Below are 22,241 nucleotides of genomic sequence, written 5' to 3'. Positions count from 1 at the left end.
GTTGAATAGCCGTGCAAGAAGGCATTTTGTCACCTTCGCTAAGTGTGTTTTAATAATAACAGTAAGAATGTTTTACCGCATGTAAGTGCAGTTCTTAAAAGCTAAACCAATCTTTTTTTTTTTGGTCTTTGAAACTTTTTTTTGAAGTGAATAGCTTAGCTTGAGTGCTTTATGATCGTAAAGCAATTTTCCCATCAGAATCAAACGAAAGAGGCAATTATGTAATCAAGAGACCATGACACAGTGATATGGTTTCACAGTCGCTGTCCTGTTAGGCCGCTGGGGCCTGCAACCCGCGGCTCTTTAGCGCCGGCCTAGTGGATCCCTGGAGCTTTTTCAAAAATGTATGAAAAACGAAAAAGATGGGTGGGGGGAAAAATATATATTTTTTGTTTTAATATGGTTTCTGTAGAAGACAAACATGACACAAACCTTCCTAATTGTTACAAATCCCACTGTTTATATTAAACATGCTTCACTGACGAGAGTACTTGGAGAGTGTCGTCATGTTCTACTAATTTTGCCGGTCCTTGAACTCACCGTAGTTTGTTTACATGTACAACTTTCTCTGACGCTGCCACTTTTGTCCACCAAACGTTTTATACTGAGCATGAATGCACACAGGGGAGCTTTGTTGATGTTATTGACTTCTGTGGAGCGCTAATCAGGCATATTTGGCTAATCGATGCAAACATGCTATTTAGGCTAGCTGTATGTACATATTGCATCATTACGCCTCGTTTGTAGGTATATTTAAGTTCATTTAATTTCCTTTACTTATGTCCTGTGTGTTTAATTTATATTTACATTATCTGTATGCATACTTGCCAACCCTCCCGTTTTTAGCGGGAGAATCCCGGTATTCAGTGCCTCTCCCGACAACCTCCCGGCAGAGATTTTCTCCCGACAAACTCCCGGTATTCAGCCGGAGCTGGAGGCCACGCCCCCTCCAGCTCAATGCGGACCTGAGACTGAGTGGGGACAGCCTGTTCTCACGTCCGCTCTCCCACAATATAAACAGCTTGCCTGCCCAATGAACGGAGAAGTTAAACAGGACAATACTGCCATCTAATGGATAGCCAACGGAACACTGAAATTCAAGTATTTTTTATTTTTTTTCTATGTAAATAAAATAAATATATATATATATATATATATATATATATATATATATATATATATATATATATATATATATATATATATTGCTAGAATTCACTGAAAGTCAAGTATTTCATACATATACATATATATATAATATATGAAATACTCGAGTTGGTGAATTCTAGCTGTAAATAACCACGCCCCCAACCCCCACCTCCCGATATTGGAGGTCTCAAGGTTGGCAAGTATGTCTGTATGTAATATTGGCTGCATTTATGATAGTTGTTTGTGTACCATGTTGTTCCAGACCACAGCAAACATTGCCCAGCTTGCAAAGATTGTAAAATCTTGATGAATAACAGCGTACTTCATATGAAATTTAACTGCAAATGTATTCTGAGTCCCTTCCTGCTCAGTCACTGATAAGAATGGCAATTTCCCCTAGTTATTCTTTCTGTCCCCTGTGACGCGCAGCATTAGTGCCGATATTTGACTGTAAAAACACGGGCTCTTACATCGAACTGGTGCAATTTGCTTGTACGGTAACTGGGTTCAATCCTTCGTTGGAGTTGTGTTCGGAAAGTTTTCAAATGTATGTTTTAATTTTAATTAAGAGAATGAAAAACAATTGGTCATTGTTGCCCAGTAAATGTAAGTAGTGAGAAAAAAACCCCAGCAAAGCATGGTTGAAGCTTTTGAAGTGTATTGATAATTCATATACATATTGACAGGTTGTGTGATACAGCATGGTTCGGGTAGTGTAACTGCCGTCTTTTAGCTCGATTTTTTTATTTTTTACAAGAATAACAATAAAAAATGGTCAAGACAACACCGTGTACGAGTCACAATAAAATTGGATGGCACGGCCTCTTTTGAATGGATTCCCCATCTCCCCGACAGTACTTGCTGGAGCTTGGTCCCTACAGGCCCCCGTCGGGCCAACCGCGTCAAGTCACCTGACGCCTGCACAGCCGAGTTTCCCGAAACGAAAAAATACGACCGTGCCCATCTGCATTTTCAGGGTTACTTGCTGTACCGTAAAAAGCTCACTGATGAAAAATAAGAACACTTTTCAAAAAGGACCAGCATGGTATAGCACTTTCTCTTTTGCGCACACACACACACACACGTGCACACACACACACGCACACACACACACACACACTCTATTGAAAGGCAACAGATGTCCATTCTCCAAGGCAATAAATGTCTTTGTGGCAAACTCAACCCTGACGTTCCAGACGTGAATCTGGCTCTCTTCCCTCCGGGAAAATAAGATTAAAAAGTCAAAAACAAAAAACCCCAAAACAAAACAAATAAGCAGCCAATTAAGGTTGAGACTGAATATAAAGTGAGATACATCCATTTCATCATTTTAGGTAAATACTGATGAGGATAGAAAAATAATAATGGAGGGCTAGGATATGAATTCTGATATCATGAGATAAAACGCTCTCAACAGGTGTCCTTAAAAGAAAATAGATTCCGGATAAACAAAATGATAAAACAGGTGATAAACGAGAGTTTAACACTTCGAGAAAATCAAAGTCAGCCCAGAAAGGAATTTATCTCCCTTTGTTCTTCATGGAAAAAAGTTATTTTGTTCCTCCGTCTGGTTTGACATCTCTTTCCATCTCAGTTAGTGTTTTCTTTCTTTGTTTTTTTTTCTTTGTTTTTTTTAAAGTCTTTCCTTCAGCTTTGCTCCTTTATGCGGCGTGGTTTTGTCTTTTTTTCTGCTTTGAAGTTAAAGCGCAATAAGAGTTCTCCGAGACAAAAAAAAGCATCTCTTTTGGGTAATGTCTTGAGTGTGAATGATGCGGATCGGTGTTGAAATTCTACATTCCCTTGTGTTGCTCTGCCTGGGTCCTGCGCAACTCTTCTTCACAACAAGTGTCATCCCTTAGTCCCTTGTCCAAACCTACCCACAAAAAGAAAACACACATTACAGACACTGTGTAGTATGGAAATACAGTATTTTTCTATTCATTCGGTTAACAGTAACAAGGTAGAAATGAAAAAGCTGTACGCTGAGCTCATTCCCTAGTAGCACCGGTGTAGTATGGAAATGCAGAATTGTAGTATTTTCTATTCATTTGGTAAACAGTAACAAGGTAGAACCCAAAAAGCTGTACGCTTAGCTCATTCCCTACTAGCACCGGTGCTACTAAATAATTTTTTTTTCTTAGTAGCAATATGAAATGTCCTATATATATCACAATTTCATTATTAATAAACAAACAAAGAAACAAGTTAAACATGTAAAAACGCCCAAAAGCAGTGAAGTTGTCACGTTGTGTAAATGGTGAATAAAAACAGAATACAATGTTTTGAGAATCCTTTTCAACTTATATTCAATTGAATAGGCTGCAAAGACAAGATATTTAACGCTTGAACTGGTAAACTTTGTTATTTTTTGCAAATAGTAGCTCATGTGGAATTTGATGCCTGCAACATGTTTCAAAAAAGCTGGCACAAGTAGCAAAAAAGTCAAAGACTTATTTGGAACAACTCACAGGTGAACAGGCGAATTGGGAACAGGTGGGTGCCCTGATTGGGTATAAAAGCAGCTTCCATGAAATGCTCAGTCATTCACAAACAAGGACGGGCGAGGCTCACCACTTTGTCAACAAATGCCTGAGCAAATTGTCCAACAGTTTATGAACAACATTTCTCAACAAGCTATTGCAAGGAATTTAGGGATTTCACCATCTACGCTCCGTGATAGCATCAAAAGGTTCAGAGAATCTGAAGAAATCACTGCATGTAAGCGATGATATTACGCACCTTTGATCCCTCAGGCGGTACTGCATCAAAAAGCGACATCAGTGTGTAAAGGATATCACCACATGGGTTTATGAACACTTCAGAAGACCATTGTCAGTAACTACAGTTCGTGGCTACATCTGTAAGTGCAAGTTAAACTCTACTATGCAAAGCGAAATACATCTATCAACAACACCCAGAAACGCTGCCGGCTTTGCTGGGCCCGAGCTCATCTAAGATGGACTGATGCAAAGTGGAAAAGTGTTCTGTAGACTGACGAGTCCACGTTTCAAATAGTTTTTGGAAACCGTTTTTATTTACGAATTACACAAAAGTGCCAACTTCACTGGTTTTGGGTTTTGTATATACATGTAAACACAAAGCCTTATTAACTATACTATATTACTGTAACGCTCAAATAAACAGAACATCCCTAAATTGTGCTAGCACTGTCGCCAACACCAGTGTAGGGCTGGGCCATATGGATCAAAACTCATATCCCATTATAGTTCAACCCATGAATTAAACCGTGAATAAAAAATATCCATTGACATAACTAAATACCTCCACCAGGCCTTGACTTAGACTTTTCGGGACTATTATAGGACATACCCACTATAAACATTATTATAGGACATACACACTATAAACATTATTATAGGACATACACACAATAAACATTATTATAAGACATACACACTATAAACATTATTATAGGACATACACACAAAAAAGGCAAATGTGAGCAAAACTTAAGAGAGTTAAGGTTTTACTAACGGCAGCGATCATAAATGAATCTTTCAGCACATACACAATGTTGACATCTATAGATATTGTGATAAACAATCATAAATTAATCTTTCAGTACATACAAAATGTTGACATCTATAGTTATATTTTGATAAACAATCATAAATGAATCTTTCAGCACATACACAATGTTGACATCTATAGTTATATTTTGATAAAGAATCATAAATGAACCTCTCAGCACATACACAATGTTGACAAATATCGTTACATTTTGTTTAACAATCATAAATGAATCTTTCAGCACATACACAATGTTGACATCTATCGTTAAATTTTGATAAACAATCATAAATGAATCTTTCAGCACATACACAATGTTGACATCTATAGTTATATTTAGATAAACAATCATAAAATAATCGTTCAGCGGATGCACAATGTTGACATCTAGTTATATTTTGATAAACAATCATAAATGAATCTTTCAGTACATACACAATGTTGACATCTATAGTTATATTTAGATAAACAATCATAAAATAATCGTTCAGCAGATGCACAATGTTGACATCTATAGTTATATTTTGATAAACAATCATAAATGAATCTTTCAGCACATACACAATGTTGACATCTATAGTTATATTTAGATAAACAATCATAAAATAATCGTTCAGCAGATGCACAATGTTGACATCTAGTTAAATTTTGATAAACAATCATAAATGAATCTTTCAGCACATACACAATGTTGACATCTATAGTTATATTTAGATAAACAATCATAAAATAATCGTTCAGCAGATGCACAATGTTGACATCTATAGTTATATTTTGATAAACAATCATAAATGAATCTTTCAGCACATACACAATGTTGACATCTATAGTTATATTTAGATAAACAATCATAAAATAATCGTTCAGCAGATGCACAATGTTGACATCTATAGTTATATTTTGATAAACAATCATAAATGAATCTTTCAGCACATACACAATGTTGACATCTATAGTTATATTTAGATAAACAATCATAAAATAATCGTTCAGCAGATGCACAATGTTGACATCTAGTTATATTTTGACAAACAATCATAAATGAATCTTTCAGTACATACACAATGTTGACATCTATAGTTATATTTAGATAAACAATCATAAAATAATCGTTCAGCAGATGCACAATGTTGACATCTAGTTAAATTTTGATAAACAATCATAAATGAATCTTTCAGCACATACACAATGTTGACATCTATAGTTATATTTAGATAAACAATCATAAAATAATCGTTCAGCAGATGCACAATGTTGACATCTATAGTTATATTTTGATAAACAATCATAAATGAATCTTTCAGCACATACACAATGTTGACATCTATAGTTATATTTAGATAAACAATCATAAAATAATCGTTCAGCAGATGCACAATGTTGACATCTAGTTATATTTTGATAAACAATCATAAATGAATCTTTCAGTACATACACAATGTTGACATCTATAGTTATAATTTGATAATCATAAATGAACCTTTCAGCACATACACAATGTTGACATCTATAGTTGTTTTGATAAACAATCATAAATGAATCTTTCAGCACGTACACAATGTTGACATCTAGAGTTATAGGCATTTGATAAAGACAGGGAAAAACATGCGTACTCGTAAACGGCGTGTGTAACAACAACAAACATGGCAGTAGACGCAAAGTTAATTCATGAAATACAACCTTACTCGAGAAAAACGATGCATTTTTATCCGGGAGAGTCTTGATACCAATATCCTTGACCCAGCCACACACAAAGAAGTTGTAGACCTCCATGCTTTTCCAAGTTTCATCTGTTTTGTCGCGTAGAATGATGTCTGGAGCAGCAGACCGACGGATAATCCTTAACATCACTCGACAAATCTTTTTTTGATAACGCATATGGATCTATGCCATTGTTATTAAAAAATGGATAGATGTTGATAGTCCGACTCATAATGACTGGTACTGATTTTTATTCATGGCTGTGATGGCCATGGAAATGATGAGTTATACTAACAGTGATTAGTTTGTTTGTGGTTTAATGTTTTTAATCATTATGTTGATATTCGTATTATTATTGATCATGTTATTAATATTATTCTTTTTTCTTACTGTATTTTTTTAACTATAAGGCGCACTTAAAAACCTTTCATTTTCTCAAAAATCGACAGTGCGCCTTATAACGCGGTGCGCCTTATGTATGGAATAATTCTGGTTGTGCTTACCGACCTTGAAGCAATTTTATTTGGTACATGGTGTAATGATATGTAGATGGCAGTCACACATAAGAGATTTGTGTAGACTGCAATATGACGCTAGTAAACAACAACAAAACTTTATATGTTCCATTGAAAATAAAGAACATTACACATGGCGCTCAAAAATCTTTCAAAATGTTTTAGTACGACTTTGAAGCCTCACCGCTTGATCTACAGAAGTACAAGTATTATTATAGCGTGTGTATAAGGACCGCAAAACGGCACCCATTAGCGGACACATAATCTGGTGTTTTGTTTTGCAGTATCATGCAAAACCAACTTTTCTTACCTTCTGGTACTTGCTGATCTGTTTTTGGGATCTGCATAAGTCCTGAAAATGTGCGCACGTCCGCTATCGTAGTTTGTGCCGACAACGTAGTCGATAAGCTTCTTCTTTTTCTCTATCTTCTTGTTATGGGGCAATTGTAACATAAAGTAGTGTAAAGTTCTAACCTATATCTGTCAGTAGACTGGCTATGAAAGCGCTAAAAACTACCGGTATAGTGGGTATATATAATTCACCCAAGGAACTTTAGTTATTAGAGAGTTCCAGTCGTATGTTTTTTCATGGGACACAATGCGTTGTTGTTGCAGTAAAGTCTGAATGAAATTTAAACAGTTAGCGCCATCTTTTGACATTCCTTCCACTCCCGTCCTTGCACGCTACACCGCTACAACAAAGATGACAAAGAGAAGACGCTGTCAAAGGTGAGTCACGTAAATAAGACCGCCCACAAAACGGCGCATCCTGAAGTGACTGTTAGAAAGCGACTTGAAGATGATCTGTAAAACAATCTATGCAACATTTTGACCAAAGAACCACCATCACATGTTATGTAGACCACAAGGAAGTCTTTTACATTTACAAAAAAATCCTAACAACATCCCTTTAATACGCCTAATAATCCGCTGCGCCTTATTTATGAAAATAGACCTGAATATACCCACTCATCAGCATTGTGCCCTGTAATCTGGTGCGCCCTATGGTCCGGAAAATACGGTACTTTTTAGTTTTTCCTTGTGTTTTTGTGTCTTCTCAATTGCTATGTGAATTGCTATTGGGAGTGTTGCGGGGCTGGGATTGGTTTGTAATCGTATTAATACGTATTACCTTTTTGGACTGACTGACATTCTGTGGGATGTTTGTAAATAAAATAGAAGAAAAAAAAATAAGTAGTATTATCACTGGAGGACGAGTACTACACGCCACTAAGCTCGAGGTCTTGAATGTAGACAATGGTGGGCGGATCAATTCAAATATTGGATAAAGATACACTGCGGTAAAGTAATACTGTTTAGATTTGTAATGACCCAAAAAACGTCATTTACTACACAGACTTTGCTACGGCGATTTCCTTCCTTACTTCGTTTCACTCGCCTTACTACTGTGGAGTCACGGCGTGCGTTTTAGAGTGCGCTTCTGTTATTAGATGGCAACAGGTGTGGACAATATTAGAGACAGACGCATTTGTCCCGCACATAACGTACACAGCAAAGGTGAAACGTATTTGGAGTTGCTTTCATTTTTTATTATTTTTTTCAACACAGCGTCCTTCACTCAGCTGCTGTGACAGAGTTACCTTGCAGCAGGCGATGTGCCGGGAACGTTGCCACAACTTGTTTATAAAGTCTTTGGTTTATTTACTGGGATGCTCACTCGTCTATTTATTTAACTGCTAACTTTGTTAGTGTTCCAACAACATCAACTCTAGCCAAAATGTTTTGTCATCTCATCGAACTGAACGCAGGCTGTGAAGTATCAACACGCTGAGTTGTAAGAGGCACAAAGATTGTGTATTTGATGTGCGAGGTATCACTCCGTTTATTTTTGTTAGCCAAACTGTTGCACTGAACCACTTGGTGTGGTTGGAGAAGAACACAACTTGATTATTAGACTTTATATTCATTAGCCAAACTGCTTTGTGTTTTATATTGATCCCAAAAAGTAAACACCATGTTTTAAAAAATATTAAGTCGTCAAGTTTTCCAGCGTCGATAAATCGATCATCGGGTTCAGCAGCTGAGCGTCTTTGTGCCCTAGCGGAATTAAAAGAAGCGGGTGAATCATCTCGTCCTTCATCAAGTGTCTTTAAATCTATGTGAGGCGAGGCGGGGCCGTGGCTCTTACGTTGATGATAAAGTTTGCGTTTTTAATGCGCGTGTTCGGCGAGCGAGACGGTCTGCAGGCATTTGTACCACAAATAAACGGTAGTAATGATAACCTCTTTAAACTCCCAACGGTTAGTATTGCTGTATTAGAATACAATTATCAAAAGCGCCGTTATTCATAACTGCATTTGGATACCAACGAACTGACTAGCGCTAACTAGCATAAATGCTAACATGTAAACAGACATTAAGGACTTTCCCCATTACGAAGCGTCATTCCCCAATCTAAACTTGTACAAACACACTACTGTCTAAACAATTGAGCTACAGTACTTTACATTATCCTTCATACCGACAGCCATCAGATTGTATACTGCATATGTTCCTTTTTGACTGTACTTAAATGTATAATGTATTTATATTATTCACATGTGAATAATGCTGTATAATAGACTGTATTTATGTTATTCACATGTGAATAATGCTGTATAATAGACTGTATTTATGTTATTCACATGTGAATAATGCTGTATAATAGACTGTATTTATATTATTCACACGTGAATAATGCTGTATAGTAGACTGTATTTATATTATTCACACGTGAATAATGCTGTATAGTAGACTGTATTTATTTTATTCACATGTAAAAAATACCCAAGTGTTTATTGTCTATTGTGAGCGAACTGTGGTGCTGAATTTCCCTATGTGTAAGACTAGATCTCATATATGAACACTATTTTTATCTATAAGGACAAAAAGTTGGGACAATTTTCACATGTATTTTTGTTATTATTTTGTTTCTGCCATATTACTTTGTTTATAATGCTTGTGTTGCTTTCATATGCACATTAAATTTCTACTTGTGGTACAAGAAACAGAGTTCTTATCTACAATAAGGTTTCATCTTCAAAAAGAAATAATTTTGAATGTGTCGCTTCTTCCGCTTCTGTTTTATTTGATCAGCCGTTTTACTGCTGTGTTACAGACACCGTTTGGAAACAATTAAGGTATGTAAATAAACATTTACAAAATATTTCTGTGTAAATAACTAATTTTGCCACATATATATACCTGCGGCTTATATCCCGTTGCGGCTAATATAGGGAACATATTTTTTCTCTCTAAAATGTCGTGGGTGCGGCTTATATATCGGCACGCTCTTTAGTACGATACAGTAGTATCACAGGTCAGTGAATTTATCGTAGTGTTTTTACCATTTACGGTTTTACGATAATTAATGACGTTAATCGTTACAGCCCTAATATTGATTTTTCTACTGCAATGGTAAATATTTATGTGTTCTACTTCTTCTTAACACAGGGGTCACCAACCTTTTTGAAACCAAGAGCTACTTCTTGGGTACTGATTAATGCGAAGGGCTACCAGTTTGATACACATTTAAATAAATAATTTATTTAAATACATTTATTTAAATTGGATATTTTATAGAAATAGCCAATTTGCTCAATTTACCTTTAACTCTATGTTATTATTAATAATTAATGATATTTACACTTAATTGAACAGTTTAAAAGAGGAGAAAACACGAAAAAAATGACAATTACATTTTAAAACATAGTTTATCTTCAATTTCGACTCTTTAAAATTCAAAATTCAACCGAAAAAAAGAAGAGAAAAACTTAAAAAAAGAATTTATGGAACATCATTAGTAATTTTTCCTGATTAAGATTAATTTTAGAATTTTGATGACATGTTTTAAATAGGTTAAAATCCAATCTACACTTTGTTAGAATATATAACAAATTGGACCAAGCTATATTTCTAACAAAGACAAATCATTATTTCTTCTAGATTTTCCAGAACAAAAAATTTAAAAGAAATTCAAAAGACCTTGAAATAAGATTTAAATTTGATTCTACAGATTTTCTAGATTTGCCAGAATAATTTTTTTGAATTTTAATCATAATAAGTTTGAAGAAATATTTCACAAATATTCTTCGTCGAAAAAACAGAAGCTAAAATGAAGAATTCAATTAAAATGTATTTATTATTCTTTACAATAAAAAAAATAAATTTACTTGAACATTGATTTAAATTGTCAGGAAAGAAGAGGAAGGAATTCAAAAGGTAAAAAGGTATATGTGTTTAAAAAATCCTAAAATAATTTTTAAGGTTTTTTTTCTCTCTAAAATTGTCTTTCTGAAAGTTATAGGAAGCAAAGTAAAAAAAATAATGAATTTATTTAAACAAGTGAAGACCAAGTCTTTAAAATATTTTCTTGGATTTTCAAATTCTATTTGAGTTTTGTCTCTCTTAGAATTAAAAATGTCGGGCAAAGCGAGACCAGCTTGCTAGTAAATAAATAAAATTTACAAAATAGAGGCAGCTCACTGGTAAGTGCTGCTATTTGAGCTATTTTTAGAACAGGCCGGCGGGCTACTCATCTGGTCCTTACGGGCTACCTGGTGCCCGCGGGCACCGCGTTGGTGACCCCTGTCTTAACATATTGTATCTACTTGAGAGACATGACATGTGGTGTTTCCAGTCAATGAGTTTAAAATAGTCAGTTTGTCAGAAACCTAAAAAAAACACCTGCTTACAGGTTTGTTACACTTAAACAGTGTTTGTTCTCTGGGTAAGTCATGCTCCAAAATTATATGTATTTTTTTGTTTGACACCAATAAATACACATCATAGGTTATAAAGATCAATATATCAATCGAGTATTGCAATATTGGTATGCCGCAGCAATAAAAGAATGCAAGATGATGAGCTAAAATAAGTCCCTGGTAGTCTGTGCAGTCAGTCCAGACATGGTTGTATTCATTAAATCAAATCAAATGGAAAATGGAAGAGGCAATAGCAGCCGGGAAAATGGAAGAGGCAATAGCAACCTTGGGGGCCAAAAAATTGAATGTGCTCGATTAAATGGCTCCTAATGAAAAGCCACACTTCGATCAGGAAATAAAAGCATGTTTCCTGCAGATACATGACAACACAGAAAGCAAATCCAGATGGGAAGAAAACAACCCATGAAGATTTCTGCTGCTATGTAATTTGTTTTTTGATCGCTAACATAACAACAAATGGTTTGTAAAAGTAGATACCAATGAGATAGACACAAAAACTACAATAACAGCTACAAGGTTCTGGCTGTAATAAGCACTGTAAAAGTTGTTTGTGTTTGTGAAATATTACGTAATTTAGTATAGTGATTCTCAACTGGTCGGTCCATTTTTTATAGAACATTTCAAAACAAAAATAACGTATGTCCGTAAATGCACCTCGCGTTCTTTAATGTGCCATTTGCGAGCTATGCCGCCACGAGGTGGGTGCTAAGTTTTGAGGCAATTTTGTCAAACTTGAATTTGACAAAATTAGCCAAAAACAAGATAAAGGTGACTTCCATTGCTCAGAAAATAGCAGGGTGCCGCTATTGGAGAGCGACATGGCTGCGGTAGAAGAAGAGTGCGCCATGAAGACAGACAGCGTCTCACCGATGCTGCTCACGTTGTGGTGCGTGGGGGAAGTCCGCCCACTATGAAGACTCCTAGCTATGGCGGGAACGTAGACCGACGGGTGTTTCATGCCTATTGGAACTATTGGCTCAGGCTGGGAGATGGTCTACAGAAAAAATGGCCCTGCTGTTATTATTAAACTCACCTACTGAGTTAATCAAAAAATAAGCTGAATGTATATATTTTTATCTTATTGAATTGCACTTGCTGTTTATCTAAATATTTGAATCAGGGCAACTCGATTCGCTTCATTTCATTGAAGAGGTTGTCCCTTTCGTCTAGCTCCAAGTCCAGTTTCTCGGATTCAACTCCCAGATATACCATGTACTAAAAAAACTTTCCAGACACTTTTTGTTAAAATCATTGTTGAGTTTGTGTGTAAAACTTCTTGTTACTCATGATCATTAAAACGACTTATTTTGCACTACCTCAAATTCAAACTGCACCATAAATGTATTTTAATAGATCCAACATCTATACTTACTGCATCCAGACTCCTGCAGTTGTCTCACCCTCTCTCTGACTGCTCCGAGTACGTTGGTTTGGCCGGCCCGACGCCCTGCGTAACCTGCTTGAGGTAGAGTTGACCAAAGAAGTTGATCAGTAATAACCTGAAACGCGGAACAAAAGTGTTAAATCTATGCTCTAAATTTGCTGCTTCTGCTTTTTACCTTGTGCTTCGGACATCGCAGTGAGAAGTTGTCTTCGTTAAGAGAACAATCTAGAAGGGAGACAGAACATTTCAGTAGATGATCAGAACATTTGCAACGTAACCTTTTTACCGTAACGGAACCAGTGTTGAAGGCGGTCGCTTACCTGCTTCAATGGCACACAGATAGTGGTATCGAAGTGTACAGCCTTTAGTGTAGCAGCCCAGGGTAGAGCCAATCATCTCACAGTATGAACAACTCTGAGAAATAAAGGCCCTTGTGTCATCATACCATTACAACCACTACTGTTCTCAGGAATAGTCTTAAAAATAACACGTACCGTTTCTCTGGCACCATCCAGTGCCTCCTGCAGGCCATATAATCTCCCATTGACAAGGTAGACTCCACTTGTCCACACGATACACCCTTCATGAACCCACAACTCCTCTGGGTCCATGGGCATCTGAGGCAACTGGGCAAGTTGTGCCAACGGTCCCAGGGAGTCCAAGGCTGGCGGTGGAGGCTGGAAGGGCAACGAGGCCTTACTGTTGGAAGGTACCATTCTAGGAGAGTTGTCACTAGATTTGTGCCTCCGTTTAAAACGAGGATGTGAGGTCAGCTTCCGGTGTTGTGGTCGTTGTTGAGGTTCATCCGCTGGATGTGGTTGCTGCTGTGTAGGAAACTGTTGCTGTTCAACCTCAAAGTCCGGCTCTCTCTTTAGCTCTGGGATAGGTCTGATATCAAGGTTCATGTCCCAGGTTAGAGATGTGTTATTACTGTAGCTGGAGGTGTAAGATAAATCAGTGGCACTGGGCTCACCAGTTATATCCTCATTACTAGCTAAGAAGTTAGCAGTTCTTACTGCAGTGGAAAGAGATTTTAGATTTGAATCTAAGCTAACCGTACAGTTACTCATCACTGTGGGTCTGGTCATCTGAGGATATTGTGTTTGTGGGGGTTGGAAAGTACTCAAAGTATTTAAGTCGATGTCTGAGTTTGGTCCAGTTTTGATTGTGCCTGTGGTTGTTTGACATTGTCTAACTTGGGGCTGATTCTTGGGAAGCTTTGCAGCATATTCGGCAGGATAGTAAGGCCCATAAAGATCTCCAAGGTGTTTGTAATTAGCCCATTTTTGACATAAACAGCAAAGCTGGCGGCCAGAGTGTTTTGTTTCTGTATGAACAGGCCCTGAAACAAGATAGCCAGATGAAGGGAGTGCTTTTCCTGACTGAAGTGTCGTTTCCACTTCGTCCGCCTCTCTCCTTTCTGATTCTCTCTTGGATACATGGGAGGAAAGAGTTGAAGCTGGTATGGAATCATTTCCACTTCCACCTGTTTTCCCTCCAACTGCATTACGCTCTCCTTTCAACTTGTCATCCTCAGCATTTACAATTGTGCAGACTGCCCCAATCTCTGGTACTTTGTTCTCTACATGTATGTGTGGTATAAACAGGCCTTTCTGATTTGGATGTAAGAATGCTCTATTTGCGCTGTTATCCCCTTTTGCCTCTACATGTGTATCTGTGTCCTCTGTAGTGGCTGATTGTGATGCTGCAGGCCCTCCTCTTCTAACCCTTTGACGCACTCTTCTTTCTGGTGATCCATTTTCATCTTTCAAACCCTTGCGCCGCCGTCTCACAGGCTTGACTTCCAGCTCTGGCTGGATCATTTCACTCTCAACATCCACTTTTACGACCTGGGTTAAAATGGGTGGGGTCAGAGGGGGAGAAGTTTTGCTTTCCAAGATAGAAGCTGTGACGGAGACTTCTGGGCTGCTTAGAATTGACATTGTTTCTGAAATTATGGGGGCTGCTGGTATGGGAGTTAGTGGAGGTTGAGAAGAATTCAGATTTGCGTTTTGAGCTTCAGGTTGGATCAAACCTTGTGTTTGGCCTTGGTTTTGAGTGCGTTTTTGTTTGTTCACACTCCCTACTGGCCTGCCCTTCTTTTTGCCGGATGGGAAATAGCCTTTAGGCACAGAATTGTCCAGAGACTTAGAGTCTTGGGCAGACAGATTGCACCGAGCCGAGGACATCGGATGTCTGCTCAGACCATGTCCTTCAGATTGGCTATGATGTGGTGAGGTAGCTCTATAGTAGTCACTGCCGGTACAATCATCAAATTCCATTCCAGATTCTTGAAGTTTTTGTCGAAGAAGGTTAGTGGCAGATTGCTCTCCTCTTCTTGTCTCAAGCTGCTGGTAAGTGTTGGTGAAATGTTGAATGTCTGACAAGGCAGATGACGATGGGGGTGGAGAACCCTGGACTGGACGAGGAAGGGGTGGCGGTGGTGGTAAAGGACCTAGCAAAGCAAAGTCTTCCTTGTCACCAGACGCTGACACCACAGAAGTTCCTAATCCAAAGTCAAAGTCTTTTTGTTTGAGGGTTTGGGTCGTTTGGTGAGGTTCACATGAGTAGATAGAGAGAGGCAATGGGGCCGTCTCATCAACTCCTCTGAAGGGCATCATGTCATTTAATGAGCGACTGTCTTCCATAAAAGCATCATCCCCTCCTGAAACTCTGGGAAATTGGGTTATGTCATTGTCTTGTGAATCACTAAAACTTGGGATAGCTGTGTGAGTAAAGCCCGGGTAATGATTGGTTCCATCATCAACATTGCTTGCAGGCCTAGTAACACTTGGTGATATTTTCTGAACAATAGCCTCTAGTTTCAAACCTCGTCCTTTCTTTGGAGGCAAGGCCTTCGTATTACCACTCGACGGGGATAGAGATTTGGGAAAGGTATTATCACTATGCAAAGGGGAACATAGCCGTGGAACGTCAGAACACGATGATTCATCTTCATTGTGATGGTTTGACTCAGAGTGCGGCCCAGGGGACTGATGCGAATTTGCGGCAGCCCTGAGCTGAGATGCATCTTGAAGTAGCCTTTTGGCAGGAATGGGAGAAATAAAAGAACGAACTCTCCTCCTCAATATAAGAGGATTTGTCTCTGCAGGTCCCCCAGACTTAGTTTGACGCAGCACCTGTGGCTGAGTAGAGGTTATGTCAGTTTGAGGTTTAGAAGAGTTGCATGGAGGAGGGCAGGGGTGTTTAGTTTCCTCAGGCTCAGCTGTATTTGGGACATGCGTCTTTTGATGAGGGAAAATGCCCTGGGAACATACAGGGACAGATGATGGAGGAGGCGGTTGCGTCCTGTAGCAAGAGTCAGTCTCAATCACTCTAGGACCTTCTTTTCCAGGGTGTGTTGACTCCCACATTTTCATGTCATAGAATCCGCTTTGCTGATGAAGCAAATTTTTGGTCCCATGTTGTTCACTGTGCACGTCTGATTGAGTAGCCACCCTTTGTCTGTGCTCTGACTGGCTGACTTTAGGTCTTACTGGGGAGGAAACAGGCATCATCATCATGTCCTTAGCAGACCTGTTCATTGCTTTCACCCAATCACTTATTTCGTGCGAATGCTGAAGGGGTCCACGAGGGTGAGGATACATTTGAATCTTATTTGCTTGGCTCTGGAGTGATAAGTTGTGGTAGGGATGATGGGAAGGAAAATGAGGGTTGCCGTGTGCCATAATACTGCTTTCTCTCGAATCTGCAAACCGATAAGCAGCAAAACTGTTGGCATCACCTGTTGATAAATCGACACCCTGAAGATATGACTGATGTCTTGATGGTGATGACAACGGATTGGAGCTTAGAGGATGGGGCATCTGCCTATACGGTTCCGAATTTAACAAAATTGACTTTGAATGATATTCCATATCAGTATCATTAGTTCGACCACTACCACGAAAATCGGTGTTGGGACCAGTATCAGTTGACGCGGCTTCAATCTTTACCACTTTTTTTCTTAAAATGTCATTTTTATTCAGATCATTGACAGATGTTGTAGAAGAAAATGGATGCTGAATTACAGAGGCGGATATCTGATTTTTCTCTCGCTCTTTGTTACTTTCCCGGTCCCTTTCAGGTGTGCTACGTCGATTTGGTGACACATCACAGATGACTGAGCGTCGCTCTGATTTTTGAGATCCTGCTTGACCAGTACAGCCTTTTAGTGGCTCAGGTTCTTGCAGAAGGAGCTCCTGCACAGCAGAGGGCAAAGTCGATGCATTTGACACTTTTCTTTGTGGAAGAGAATAGTCTGCTAAATTGATATGCTTTGGTTGGATTAGCTGTGCCTCCAATGTTTGTGGTAAATTATCTTCTGAGAAATCCCCTTCCTTTTTTGCCGTCTTTTGCAATATTTTGGAGATGGAAGGCTCTGACTTCAGAGAGGATTGAGGATGCATTGCAAAACTGGGTTTACTTTCCAGTCTGTGGTTTGGATGTTGTGGTTTTCCAACTTGTGTCATAGTGTCATTGGCTCCTCCATCTACCATTCTTAGATTTTCTACCAGTCCATATGGGTATCTTGTCTGAAATTGTTGTTGAACTTGAAGATGTGCAGGAAATGGCTGTTCTGGTCTACCGTAACGTCTGTCTAAATTATACCCTTGAAGAACTTCTTGTAAAAGGCTAGGAAACTGTTGCAATTGCGAATTGTCCTCTTGACCTTTAGTTCCTGCAGCTTGTCCTTTCCTCCCAAAAGCCTCTGCTAAAGAACTCAGATCTTTTGAATGCTCAGGGCCATAGCCAGTGTGAGATTGCTGATAGCCTCTGGAACTTGATTCCATTACACCTGCTGGGCCAGTCCTTCCTTTGTTCATCACAGACAAATCTGAGCCATACGTTGACTCTCCAAAACTATATTTATGTGGTCCATACTGGGCAAGATTTTGGGGCTGTTCGATATTGGATTTTGAGTGACGAGATGAATACCGACTCAGATCAATACCTTCCTCTCCGTTATGACTAGACTCCTTTAAATAAGACTGTGACTGCTTTTCTTTCAGCGAGAGATCCTGCGGTTGTTTGCCTTTCTCAAAATGACTTCCCTCAGAACGAACTGAAACAATCACACCAACATTTTGCTGTTCTTCAGAAGCTGTTTTTTGTTCACCGTCATTGTGTGCAGTGGATGCAGTGTGCAATCTATTTTCTTTGCCATGGCCATATTTTGTGTTGATTTCTCCAGTACATAACATTGGGTTATTTCCTTTCTCCATCTTCTCAACCTCATCTTCATTTTCAGTTTTGATGCGTTCATTCGTTATTTCTGTACTCCTATCACCTTTTGGGGTATTATTTACCAAACGAGGATGTGAGACATAGTTTGGCTGGGACAGGGGAATATTAGACGACCTGGATGAAGAAACAGTCAGTTTTGAATGTGATTTTAGCACAGTCTCTGTTAACTGACACTCAGAAGTGGGAGATGCTGATAAAGCAGTGGGAACTTCATTTGTTTTTGAAATCATTTCTTTTGCTGATGACTTGCAAGTGGACGTTTTGGCATTTGCTGATGTTTGTGCCTGGGTTTGACTTGGAGTATGATAAAAATATGGTTCAGATCCACTGCTTGCACCACTCATTTGCCTCCGTCTTGTATGTTCAGCCTCTATTAAATGATCCTCTTGCTCGGTCTTGGTCTCTGATGAGGACCCAACTGACATATAAGAAGAACCTTCAACAGCAACCGTGTCTAAACTGGCACCATCACCAACTCCCACTACATCTTTAACTGTGCTTGTGCTTGAGGCCGCGCTTGCATTTCTACTCCTTGGTTGTGATGGTGGAACACCATGTGTTGCTTGTTGCACGTGTCCGCCATCTTTCCCTTTCTTCTGTGAGAGCACATTGTCATTAAGCGTCACATGTTGAATTGTGTTTGGTAAATTGGCTACTTGGGAGCTCAAAGCATTAAGGCTATTCAGTCCTGCATCTTGCATCTTCACAACTGGAGATGAATAAACAGATGAACCTTCCTCTCTTGACACAAGTCCTGAACTTACACCTATTTTGTTGCAGTTTGTTTGTGGGATACTGTTTACTCCAACAGTGCTCATGCTGTGACCTTTGTGACTGCCACAACTACTGACGCTACTATTTGAATTGGGTGTAGGACTTAACTGTGACACAGCCTGCATCAGTCTATGACTGTGACTGCTATGGACTTTAGATGTGGGAGGGTGGGAAGGACCAGAGGGGTTTACATAGGTCTCTGAAACACCCATTAATGGGGAAGGTGTGGAGCTACAACTCGGGGAATGTACTGCAGAGGCAGTCGGGGAAGGGTTGGATATTGGGCTGAGGTTTTGGTTCAACTGGTTTTGTTGGGAATTAGCATGCATTGGGGATTTGGCTAGTTCTTCAGATGCTGCAATGGGTATATTAGGGTTGGACCCTTGGTGATGTTTACCATATACAGAACCTGGAGATGGACCCTGGTGCTGCATTTTAAGAGGGTTGTCATAACCCACACCTAAATTGTGCTGCGAGTTGCGGTGCTGTAGTGTGACTTGTTTGTGAAGGGGGTGTGTATGTGGAGAATATCCAGCATAATTTGAGGCATGGTAACGCTGTTGAACATTCTCTACTGGCCCCATATTGTTACCAGCAACTGAACCAGAGGCAGAGTTTGCATTCGAGTTGACACTGTGAGAACTGTTTACTTTGGAATCAAAACTGGTGTTCGCAGTTCCATCAAGATATCTCTGTGGAGGGGGGCTGTACATTCCTGATGACCCCGTGGATGCTCCAGCCTGCGGAGAGTACTGTGGGTACTGAGGGGTCATTCTGTGCCCAGATGTTGGATACGTCCTATGCTGTTGCCCATGGTGCACTGAAGAAAAGGTTTGTCCATGTTGGCGACTCTGAGAAGCCGGTATAGTCTGCAATGCAGGATTCTGACTGATATTAAACTGACGAGGAGAGAATGCTCCAGATCCTCCACCTGACCCAGTGCTGGGTCCGTAGTCCACTGAATATTGTGACATTATTCCAGGAGACAATACAGATGCAGAGCCAGAATGTCTGTACTGGGGCGGTATGTGTCCATCGATGTTAGGATATCCAAATCCTGCCCCGTAGACCAGACCTCCTCTCCTGTTCCGGTCCTTCCCACCCACTGAAAAATAATAATCCATTGTGTCCTTCCTGTAAAGGTTGTTGCCGTTGCCACTATGAAGGTTACCCTGTGTTGGCAGTGGCTCTACAGTCCCTCTGTTCAGAGCATTGTAAGCAAGCATCGGGCTGACTTGACTGGAGTGTGGAAGGCCTCTGTGCAGGCTCTGCTGTTGCATCCCTGCATAATCATCCGTCATCCTTGGGGAGATCTGGGGGTCCGCTGGTTGAGTAGAATATGGAGGTCCTCCTCCACCCCTCCCGCTAGAGCCGAAGGGGAGACAATGGGGGGCAGGGCTATTAGAAAAATTCTGCATGTTTTTTTGTACTTACAAAATCACAACAGTGAGTAATATCAGTAACGGGTACCACCATTGATATGTTAATGACAGGCTGATGGCAGTCACCATGGATGCAGAAGAGAACAAAACGTATTTACAAAATAAATGCTTCATGAAATCTACAAGGGTGTTGAAGGGGAATATGCATGTGGAATTTTATCATTAACATTGGTTAATAATATTAAATGTGAAAATGAGATATGGTGGTTTACACTTCAAAAAAGATTCACTTAACGGTTTGTTCAAAATGTGAGGTCATTCCTCTGCAGCCGAAGTATTTTGGCATTAGGAATGAAATATCATGGATGAAGCCGTTTTCAACTTCAAATGTCTCACATGTAGATGTTCTAGTACAACAGCCCCAGTAAACATAGCCTTCCTGGGACAACAATTATGTCACGATCCAAAAGCAATTATGCAAAAAACGTAGAATCCCTTGAGACAGAATTCTGTCAAGACAATTTTCAAATTGTCCATTAATACGTGCAATCTTGACAGGATAGGACATGCACTTATATGGGATGATGACTTCAATCAAAATGTCCGAAAATGCCATTGACTCTCATCCACTCCTAAATGCAGTGTAATACTCTTGCTCTTGTTGTCTTTCTTAGTGAATGCATTTTATATTAGTCTTTGTTAGTATTTTTTTGGTCCCTACGTGTATTTTTCTGTTGTTAAAAGCTCTTATTGGTTTGATTCTGCAAATATTTTCCTCTTCATGCACTCTGGTAACTTCAGCATTGAAGCCATCTTACCTGGGCTATTGTCTGTCAACCATCATTTAATTCCTCCTAGTTCCATCGCAACAATTTGCTAAAAGGGGGGTAAATCCATGTATGCGACTTCAGGCTCAGTCCATTCAAACTCCAGTTGTTTGTTTGTCTTCAGTAATTCCATGCAGAAGAAATCATTTTTCAGCAGCTGCTGACCAGAAGCCTTAGAAACACTGTAGAGACAAGAGATAAACAAAGTTAGCATGTAAAAGTCAACACTAATGTACCATATTTAGTACAATATTTAGGTCATGTTAAAATGATTACTGTGGTAACAAATGTTTTCATACCTAATTAATCAAATACATCAGTAAAATATACATGAGTATTTTTTTGTTTTCTATTTTTATTTGCAGTTTCCAAAAATAAAACACCTTTCGAAGCTCAACTATTTTCACAAGTTATTTTAGTAAATATAAAACTATTTAGATTTAAATACCTATTGTATTAAGTAGGGTAAGTAAAATACTTGATTTGATAGACATCTTTTAAATATTGATTCACAAAGCATAATATCAGTTATCTTCTCATGCCCGCCCACTGGTAGCTGCAACAGCAGTGTCACTCTGACTGTGCTAACGCTATCTGCAAACGACAAGACGTCTGGGGCAAAAGAAAATAGAGTGAGAGATTTACTAGCATTATTTTTCCACCCGAGTCACCGCGGCTCATAAAGATATACAGTAATATAAGCCATTGCAATTATTGTTAGCAAAGATTTATAGCAAAACCCGCGACCCCCACTATCTTATGATCATGCTACGTAAACGTTTGTAAACTGTTATTATTAATGACTGTATTTGTAACTGAGTATTATAAGATTCGTTCATACAATATATTACTTACATTTGTTTTCATGCAAAAAAAACAACAACTCATTTTAAGGTGTGGTGGCTTTTATTTTGCCATGGGCAAGTGACATGATCAATTACATGTAAGTGAAACCCTGCCTTAATGTAATTTGTAATAATGGAATGTGGCAATACAAATACACTTTC

At 38.9% G+C, this 22,241-nt stretch overlaps 1 protein-coding gene across 3 annotated transcripts; it reads right to left on the bottom strand.

Annotated features, from left to right (window-relative positions):
- Positions 1-1,785: 1,785 nt before the first annotated feature.
- LOC133642763 (transcription factor 20-like) lies at positions 1,786-20,443 on the bottom strand. 3 transcript variants are annotated; one of them, XM_062037136.1, is made up of 5 exons: positions 13,499-20,443; positions 13,325-13,418; positions 13,180-13,229; positions 12,993-13,119; positions 1,786-3,022 (listed from the first exon to the last, which is right to left on the bottom strand). In XM_062037136.1, exons 1-5 carry the CDS (start codon positions 20,441-20,443, stop codon positions 2,940-2,942), a joined length of 7,299 nt encoding a protein of 2,432 aa, XP_061893120.1. In that variant the 3' UTR covers positions 1,786-2,939. The 3 variants fall into 3 exon arrangements, with proteins under 3 accessions (XP_061893120.1, XP_061893121.1, XP_061893122.1); XM_062037137.1 differs by having other exon boundaries at positions 12,993-13,079; XM_062037138.1 differs by having other exon boundaries at positions 12,993-13,076.
- Positions 20,444-22,241: the final 1,798 nt, after the last annotated feature.

This window comes from Entelurus aequoreus, linkage group LG25 (genome assembly GCF_033978785.1).
Source record: "Entelurus aequoreus isolate RoL-2023_Sb linkage group LG25, RoL_Eaeq_v1.1, whole genome shotgun sequence".
NCBI lineage: Eukaryota > Metazoa > Chordata > Actinopteri > Syngnathiformes > Syngnathidae > Entelurus > Entelurus aequoreus.
This window is presented reverse-complemented; position numbering and strand designations above follow the sequence as displayed.

Bases quoted from the DNA above. Each gene is read 5' to 3' on its own strand.
- LOC133642763 (XM_062037136.1), bottom strand. From the start codon at position 20,443: ATGCAGAATTTTTCTAATAGCCCTGCCCCCCATTGTCTCCCCTTCGGC. The intron at 13,419-13,498 runs GTACGTGTTATT...TTTATTTCTCAG, and splicing joins TGGATGGTGCCAGAGAAACG to AGTTGTTCATACTGTGAGAT. The intron at 13,230-13,324 runs GTAAGCGACCGC...TCTCCCTTCTAG, and splicing joins TCTGTGTGCCATTGAAGCAG to ATTGTTCTCTTAACGAAGAC.